General features: G+C 41.6%; 1 protein-coding gene and 1 long non-coding RNA gene across 2 annotated transcripts; one reads left to right on the plus strand and one right to left on the minus strand.

The window, feature by feature from the left end:
* The first annotated feature begins 4,424 nt into the window (after positions 1 to 4,424).
* Positions 4,425 to 5,275, plus strand: LOC122037437. Its single transcript, XM_042596911.1, has 2 exons — positions 4,425 to 4,886; positions 4,931 to 5,275. The coding sequence occupies exons 1-2, from the start codon at positions 4,425 to 4,427 to the stop codon at positions 5,273 to 5,275; spliced, it is 807 nt and encodes a 268-aa protein (XP_042452845.1).
* A 1,838-nt stretch (positions 5,276 to 7,113) lies between these two features.
* On the minus strand, positions 7,114 to 8,411 carry LOC122037438. Its single transcript, XR_006127650.1, has 3 exons — positions 8,031 to 8,411; positions 7,837 to 7,958; positions 7,114 to 7,664 (listed from the first exon to the last, which is right to left on the minus strand). It is a non-coding gene; the product is annotated as an uncharacterized LOC122037438 (long non-coding RNA).
* Between the last annotated feature and the right edge of the window lie 1,182 nt (positions 8,412 to 9,593).

The raw sequence follows: 9,593 nt of genomic DNA on the forward strand, positions 1-9,593 counted from the left end.
TGAACACGTTAAGATTTTCACCAACTATAGTAGGAATGACTGTAGTAATTACCTGAAACAACATAAATCGTTAGTTTTGAAGGCAGAGTAGAGAGATGTCATGCAACTTTTAGAAATCAATGCAACATAATCTTAAAGAATAACATTATAGCAGGATAAAGATGCTAAAAAGAGCAGTAGATTGAAACTAAAAAAACCACCAAAGAGTCTTTAATATGTACAAAACACCTTTTAGCTTCATGTTGAATACAAAGTGAACATAATCGAATGAATCGAGATGCAAATATTGCAAATGTAAGTTAAGAAAAAAAACTAAGAAATGATAAAATAACTACTGTAATTTAATCTAACTTACGATTTAATTCTAGATTTGGAGAAGTAAGAAGTGTAAGCTTTTCTAGATCACCATGTACAGAAACTGAAATATTAATAGGGCCATTACTTGTCAACACATGATGTTCCTAAGAGGTAGAAATGGACTTTAGAAATAAGACCAAAGAACAAATACATTAATTGCAAGCATAGAATATGCATGGGTGATTACATCAAAGGTAGACTATAAACATTTTTAATTAAGAAAATGAGGAAGAAAATGAATGGAGGAAATGAATGAGATTTTCTACTTAGATGTCGATGAAGAGGCAGCACTGCAGATATTGCAATACAACAAAAAGTAAATTCTTTTTTCTCAAACTAGTAAAGGAAAATAAAAGGACTAATGATCTATAAGTGTGAAGGTCTAATATGAGATTTAATGTTCACAGATTGCAACAATAACTTCACCTTACTTGGTGGCTGAGGAGGGAATGGAGTATATGGTTTCTTCTCCTTAGCCTTTACTTTCGTTTGAACATTCTTCCTTGATAGTGATCTTCAAAATAATATTAATTGTCAAGATGCATGCTATTAAACTGTTCAAACAATCACTTAGATAAAGTATACTGATATAATTTTTGATACTATCACTACAAGCCAAGTTTGATTTTCAAAAACTCATTGTAAATGGGAAAGAAAAATGATGACAGTAGAAAGGGGAATTTCAACAATGATGAGCTTCTGTTCGTGAACTAAAAAATAGCCGAAAAATTTCATCTTTATGTTTAGACATTCAAAGAACGAGATAGTATCATGTATGCAGAGGTAAAATTCAATAAATAACTAAACAACACAACAAGAAAACTGTTCATTAGCGGTGTAATATTTTCGTCGCTAAACCAAACAAATACTTACCTTTCACTCATATATATGGTCATGTCATCAGTAGAATATTTTTTTGAAAAAAAACTGCACCATTAAAAATAATTTCACAGAGAACATAAACCTCACAATCAATAGGAAGAAAATCATAAAAAGGATGGAGAAAGAAAAATAACAAGAAGCCGCAATTGTAAAGTTTTCCTAACCTGTAAGGTGAACAATCTATCATTGATCTAGACTTCTTTGGTCAAAAAGTATGCTACAATCCCAAATTAAGCATCATAGATGTATAATTCCATCAAAAGAACTAACTCGCTGTCCAAAAGTAAGTTAAAAAATGCATAAAATGATTTAGAGACCTAACAAAACCTAATCTTAATCTAATTAGAAAACTCTAATTAGCTCCACCCAACCTATTCAATACTTGAAAAGAAATGCATTACTAGGATTTGATGATGGACAAAAAAAGAGAACTACATATGTATTCCTAGAACTCCCACTCTTTTCACAAGTGATAGGAAGTTGATTGGCGATAGACAAACTCTCATTACTAGGATTTGATGATGGATGAAAAGAAGGAAGAGCTTGAATTACATATGACTTATCATTTGTGCTTGTTGAAGGTTTTGCCCAAGCTGAAACAAATGTGGGTGCAGGACTGATTAAACCAGCCTGCGGAGTTGTGACAGAAGCAGGCACCCAGCTATTGAAGTGAGTGACTCTGGCTGATAGCTTTTGTCCAGACCATTTCTCTGGGCAATGAAAAAATGGAAGAGTTTGATTATTTCTATGTGTGTCACTGTTCAACTGCAAATTCCCATGCATCACTACAGGGGTGTTACTGTTAGCAGAGGTTCGAGAAAGAAAATCCACAGAACTGCTACTTTTACCTGCATAAATAAGGAGATCATAGTTTGAATCGAGTGCAAAGAATAAGCAATCCCAATATTAGAGGAAATGTTTCAAAATACATTGAGATACAAATGATATTGAAAATAACAGAAAAGATAGACTTGAATTTACAAGTTAAATGTTGTGTTGATATTTCCCTATTCTGGTTGATTATGACGTGTTTCCTTTCTCAATTTTCTTTCAACTAATCATGAACAAGTTAAAATATATCCAAGTTTTTCCTAGTATTTTTGCAAACAAAATATGAATATTTGTAACTTGGATAATGGCCCAACTGTTGTATAGCTTTTGTTGATAAATTTTGCATGCTAAAAAAAAATAAACCACACATAGAACATAGAAGCATAAAAACTAAAGCTTGGTTACGGCTAGCCTCTTGTGACATGTCCCGATTCATCTCTTTATGCACATAATTCAACAAGGATGGGAAGCCATGCCCAACAGACATTATTCCATGATATAAGATGCTAGTATATATTCATCATTTATCCAAGTTTACATTGGTTCCAACAAAAATTATAGTTTGTAAGCAATAATAAACTGAGATTATGGGAAGAAACAACAGTTCTGCTTTAAGAGTTTATTTTAGACACCTATTCAATCAAATGCAAGATAATTAACATCTAAACTAAAGAGAAAAAACATAGTTATATTTAACAACCGACTGAAATGCAGCCATCATATACAATGGATTTATAGATGGTAAGGTATAGATCAAGTTATGAACATCAAAGTAGACAGGTCTACGGGATCAATGCATTACCACATTCAAGTCAAGACAAAGGCCATTCTCTTTTTGGAAGTACATATGTATACAAGTAATCTGATGAAATCTGTTGAACACAATGCCTGTCACTGATACTAGTACTTGATCTAACAGATGAATGGTGCATTTCATTTGATTAGCATAATCAATTACACATAGATTACATCTCCAAATCTGAGAGAATAGGTCAATAGTATAAGAGTAAGGAAATTCATTACCTAACTCTTCTTCTTTGACAATACGATGACGTCCAAAGGTCACTAGAAGTGGCACGGTGGCCAGGGGTTGACTTTGATTGCTCGGTCTTAGATGGCATCCCCACTGGCTGGTGCAGGGAGGTGGGAGCTCTTAGATGGCGGCGATCGTAACAATCTACCTTCTGGCGGCGACGGCTCCGGGAGAAAAATCGGCGGGGACTGTCCATGGATCGATCAGCTAGGGAGAGGTGAAGCTTGCTCTCCCACGGACAGCAGCTAGATCGAAAGAGAGGAGCTCGACGTTGGCAAGATCGGGGGAGGAACTCGGCGTTGACTTTGAGAGGAATGCGGCGACACTGCCAGGATGGGCACGACACCGTGAATAGATGGTGATGCCCTAGTGCGAGGAGGCGGCTGTAGTCGAGTGGAACCAGCGTGATCTACGATGGCGGCGGTGCGACTGTAATAGGAAACTAGGGCACGAGAGAGGGGAAAGGGCGACAGTGATTGGGAATAATCGGCAGCACCCTCGACGACTGGCGATGGCTGTGACTTTGGGAATGTGAGGGCGGCGGCGGCTGCGTCGGAGGTGAAGAGGAGATCGCGGTGACGGTGAGATCGGCAGGAGAAGAGGAGGAATGGGGAAAAAAAATGAGATTGTTTAGATTTATATATGTAGGTTATTAAATAAATAACCTGTTCGGTTGAATGAGGAGTCAGAGATAGGTTTTTGTTCGTTTGAAGAGTCACAGAGAAGTGGATTTTAGGTTTTTTTTCATGAAGTTAAAAAAACTGTTGTGTTTTTAGGATTCAACAACATTCAATAGACAATAGTTTAATAAAACTGTTATATATTATCGCATAAGCAACACTAAAAGACAATAGTTTTTTAAAACCGTTGTCTTTGACACACATTAGACAACAGTGTTTTGAAAAACTATTGTTATTTAAAAAACATTATGGTGAACAACAACAGTTTTCGATAAAACTGTTGTTAAATGGAAAAAAGACAATAATTTCTTGAAAAACTGTTGTCTATCAGGTGTGGTTAAATCCAAAAATTCTTGTAGTGTGACTTCTTCTGCTCGCTCATCCGGAAGCCACCTCGTGATTATGATCATATGCTAAAGAAGGCAAGCGAGTATATCAATGTAGAGGAGGCCCAGGAGGCCCGAAGGAAGAAAGCTTCGACCGAGCTTGTCGCGCCGGCCGAGCGGAGACAGCCGATTAATCATCAACCATCCAAAGGACCCCGAACCGAAGGGGTGAGACCCCATCCAGAAGCCAGGACACACGCCATTTAACATGTGGCTTCTGAGCGACCAAAGCCGAGAGGAAAAGTATGGACTCCCATGTTTTGTTCTTTCCACCAGTCTGCCAGCCACAACACACGAGACTATAGGGGGTTTGCCTCGGGCATCCAGCTAGCCCCGAGGAACTATCATCGCCGATCACCTTCGCTCGATCAGCGGCACCCAGATACCAGGCAGCGAACGGTTAGATGGTCGCCCGATCGGAAACACCATAGTTCGCCTAGGAGTGGCGATCGCCCCTGGGTCTCGCACGAGCGAGTTAGGCCCTCCGCTCAGGAAGAAGAAAACAGGAGCAACGCCGCTCAGGGGGAGATCAACATCACAACGGGAGAATCGATCGGCGGAGACTCCAACCGAGCACGCAAATCACACGCCCGGTGGCTAGAGATCCATGCCATCGGTTGCAGCCAGGAGAGGGCGAGCGGGCCCGAGATCAATTTTGGCCCCAGAGATCTCGAGGGAGTCGAAGTGCTACACGACGATGCCCTCATCATCCGAGCTGTAATAGTGAATTACACTATTCATCGCATCTTCATTGACACAAGGAGTTCGGTCAACATCATCTTCAAGAAGGCGTTCGACCAACTCCAGATCAATCGCACCAAGCTGCTGCCAATGACAACCCCCAGTACGGGTACATGGGCAACGAGGTCCAGCCACTCGGACAGATCAAATTGGCCGTGTCACTCGGAGAGGAGCCCCACCGGAGGACAAGAGTAACTAACTTCATCGTGGTGGAGGCCCTCTCAGCATATAACGTCATTTTGGGCCGGCCAGCCCTCAATGAGTTTCGCGCGGTCGTCTCGACTTTTTGCCAGAAGATCAAATTCCCGGTCGAAGATCGGGTAGGAGAAGTGAAGGAGGACCAGCTGACGGTTCGGCGATGCTAAGTCGAAATGGTCAGGATAGAAGCTGTCACGCCCCAGGTAGTCCCTGTCCGAAGAAATTTCGGCAGCATCACCCCTGCACGGGTGACAATATGAATCCAGAATACATATATCTATATTTCGGCCACACACGGCCGGAACAATACAATACAAATAAAAAACAAACCACGCAGTTTATATCAACATTCCACACAGCTCAACATATAATCAATCCACGCAGTTTAATAAGGAAGAACGATATAGAATCCTCGAAGATATATGTAAACATCCTACTCCACTACAATGAAGAAAACAAATCCACGAAGTAGTGAGAAAATCCGCAGCGGAAAACAAAAGTAGCAAACCCGAATGTTCAATGTCCACAATACAAACCCATAATACAAGAATATAAGATGCAAAAGCAAAATATAATCCGACAAAGAAAATCCTCGCGATAATGGGGCTAGCGACTGGATTATCTCCCGACGGCCTCAACCTGAAAAATAATAACAACGGGGTGAGTTCAAAGAACTCAGCAGGTAATCCAATAAATATGTACAGCAACATATAACCACCAGTAACATCCTATGGTACAGTACACTAAACCATAGAGCCTACAGTACAGTTTCCTAACAGTACAACTTACGGTACAGTCTCCTAACAGTATAACAGATATGCATAGCTGAAATAAACTGTAATAACCAGCAATAGGCATAAAGTACAGTCTATAGCAAGAATAATAAGAAAATGCATAACTGAAATAAACTGTACTCACCTGCGAGGCTTGTGCAACTGACTGTGAACATACACAGATAAAAATAGTCAAAGCAAAAGCATATAACCTGTATGCATGTCAATCATATGCAATCACCAAAATGCATCAATCATAAATAATGCAATCTATGCATATGATGTAAATGACATGTCCTGGTCACCCCTACTGCCATGCTCAGCCGTCTCACACACAATGGTGAGACCGAGTGGGTAGGGCTGTGACAACCGTGCACTCTGCCGTCACTACCCTTGATGAATGACCGAGTGGACGGGATGCTGTCGGAGTACACCTATCCTCCTGCCTCAAACATAGTGAGGGAGCGCAATGCTCTCATCTCCCGGTACACAATGACGGGGAGGGATCCCGGCTGCAACCCCGCTGTATCGTGCTACCCATGAGCACCCCGGCGGTGCACCACCATACACACCCTGAGTGCTGTGCCACTACCCATGCAGTGGTCACGCTGTGTGCAGGCCCTCATGTAGCCGGCCGACGAGCTCAACAATAATGGAGTCGTCAATCGCCCAGCATGCAATCATGCAATATGGTGCATGCGGCTACAGTATGTCATACCTAGACATATCCTCCTCCATATGTGTAGGTGCCAAAAAGATAAACACATATATAACCAGAATAATGTAAGCAACATAAATCCAACAACATGAACAAGTACCTACAATAACTAATCCAGTAGAAAGTAACTCTAAATGTACCTATCCATCTCCATAAACATATATATACATGACAAAAGATAAAAGCATCCAATTCTAAAGTAAAGCAGCTAATAGAGGAAGCATGTGATAGGTATCAACTAAGCTAAGACCAGGGAAGAGGTAAATCTACCATCTACAACTAGTAATTATATATAAACTATGCATATCATAAGACAGTATCAAAAGATAAGTCAAAGGATACCCGCCTCAAATAGAAGGTACAGTCAATCCAAATCCGAAGTCGAGACGCCCATCTCGAATCAGAGTCCTGCGTCAAACAACATATATATATATATATATATATATATATATATATATATATATATATATTTTATTTATCTAAATCCAAAGAATAGCTAAATAAAATCCCTAAAACCAAATTAGGGTAAAACCCTACTCATATCCAACTCATCCTACCTAATCAAATCTAACGGTCAATTAGGGTTAATTACCTAATCCCTAATCACCCGTTAGATTAGAAATCTAACGGTTGACTAGGATTAATAACCTTAACCCTAATCATTCCATTAGATTAATCTAAACAATTAATTCTAATCACAATCACTAACCATCCAGTAATCATGTAATCCAATAATCCCTAATTCAACATATAAACCTAAATTAACCATTTTACAACAAGATCAAAAACCTACACACAATCAAAAACTTGTATAATCCATCCACAACCTGCTCATGTATCAATTGCTCCTACACATACCTCAATCAAGCTACTGTTGATGCTGGTTTGAGTGCTGCCGGCAAGGAAACACCACAGCAAGAACAGAACAAAACCTCACAGCCCTAATGTAGCTGCTGGAAACCAACTGAGCTAGCTGGAAAGACAAGGTGATCTGTTGGACAAAGAATACCACAGAGCACCACTTCACCTCCAACCATGATTGTTGATCCACAGCAAGGATTGTTGCTGCCAACAACAAGATGAATTGCTGGATCAAAGAAACCACAGAATAAACCTAGATTCCTCCCTACTGATCGGATCAAGAACAGGTTAAGCTATAAAATCACTGATCAGAACAAGAATAGAGATCAAGATTGGATATCCCAAATCCAAACAACCACCTAAATGATAACCTAACCTTGCCTCAGATGTGCCAATTTGTTGACAGGGATGTGGTGGCCGGAATCAAGCAAATACTCCACCAAAACAGCACCTCACCTCACTGCCCTAATCCAGCTGCTGTCCACTAACCGGATACCTCTGGTGAGCAAGGGAAAGGAAGAATCGATTACACGATCATCTCAATATCCCAAACAGAACACGAAACCTTACCTCGATCGGTTGCCTCCAGGAGGTGTCGCCCAATCTGATCCAACTTGAGGAGACACGGATTGGAATCAATCACACCCACTGCAAGATCTCAACTAGGGCACCGCGTGTACCTCAGGCGCTGCTAACCCGATCTCATGAGAAGAGCGATGGTCGGCCATCTGCTGAGAGGTTAGGGCTCGAGAAATGATCGGCAACAGCGAGGAGAGGAAAGAACACCAGCCAGATCTGAGATTAATAGGCATCGATGCCAGCGGAGAAGGATCGCCGGAGCTGGAGCCTTGCTCCCGTCGCCGTCGCTTGCCCGCGAGAGAGAACAGAGAGAGATCGGGAAGAAGAGAGGGGAGAAGGAAATCGGGGAAGAGAGGGTCGGGATCGGCAGTGGTTTGGGGAAAACGGCGATTTGGGGAGGAAATAAAAGATAAAGAATTATATAATAAAAACATTTCCTCCCTTAAATGGGTATCCCAAACAGGCTTTATCCGAACCCGCTGATCGATCCCCTCAAAACCCTCCGTATGAGCTCCGAAAAATTCCCAGAAAATTTCTAAAAATTCCGGAAAAATTCTATAAGGCTATTTCTTAAATAACCCTATATATTAAATTTTCCGATATCTCACATCCTCCCTTACTAATAAAAATTTGGTCCCCAAATTTCGCTATAACCAACGGCAAACACTAGAATATAACCAAACAGTATAAATGCTGGAAGGAACTCTAACCCACATACCTCAAGTAAAAAGATGGGGGTATCGAGCTCGGATCGTATCCTCCTGCTCCCAAGTAGCCTCCTCGTCAGAATGATGCTGCCATCCGACTTTAACCAACCGGACAGTCTTGTCCGCAACTGACGCTCTCTATGGTCCAGAATCCGTACAGGAACCTCCTCGTAAGTGACGTCAGGCTGAATAGGAACTGATATATCTGACAGAACGTGTGCTGGGTCGGATACGTATCTCCTCAGCATAGATACATGGAATACATCGTGAATGTCTGCTAGAGATGGTAGTAGCGTCAGGCGGTAAGCTACTGCTCCAATCCTCTCCAAGATCTGGAATGACCCAATATATCGTGGAGCTAGCTTACCTCGAAGACCAAATCTCTTCACCCCTTTCGTGGGTGAGACTCTCAGAAATACATGATCACCAATAGAGAACTCCAGGGGTTTCCGTCTCTGATCAGCATAACTCTTCTGACGGTCCTGAGCCTTAGACATCCTCCGTCTAATAGTACGAACCAACTCTGCCTCCTGTTGAGCTCTCTGAGGTCCTAACAACTGAGCCTCACCAACCTCCTCCTAGAGGGTGGGTGTCCGACAAGGTCTACTATACAACGCCTCAAACGGTGCCATCTGGATAGCCGAATGGTAGCTGTTGTTGTAGGCGAACTCCACCAATGGCAAGTGGTCCTCCCAACTGCCTCTGAAATCCATAACGCAAGACCTCAGCAAGTCCTCCAAAGTCGGAATGGTCCGCTCTGACTGTCCATCTGTCTGCGGATGGAATGTCGTACTGAAACGGAGCTGTGTGCCCAAGGCCTACTGCAGACTCTGCCAGAATCGGTAAG

This window comes from Zingiber officinale, unplaced genomic scaffold, assembly GCF_018446385.1.
Source record: "Zingiber officinale cultivar Zhangliang unplaced genomic scaffold, Zo_v1.1 ctg41, whole genome shotgun sequence".
NCBI classification, from domain to species: domain Eukaryota; kingdom Viridiplantae; phylum Streptophyta; class Magnoliopsida; order Zingiberales; family Zingiberaceae; genus Zingiber; species Zingiber officinale.

What these genes read in the sequence shown, in the direction of transcription:
- LOC122037437 (XM_042596911.1), top strand. Translation starts at nt 4,425, where the DNA reads ATGTTTTGTTCTTTCCACCAGTCTGCCAGCCACAACACACGAGACTAT. An exon ending in ATGCCCTCATCATCCGAGCT is followed by an intron (nt 4,887 to 4,930) that starts GTAATAGTGAAT and finishes CATTGACACAAG; the next exon opens with GAGTTCGGTCAACATCATCT.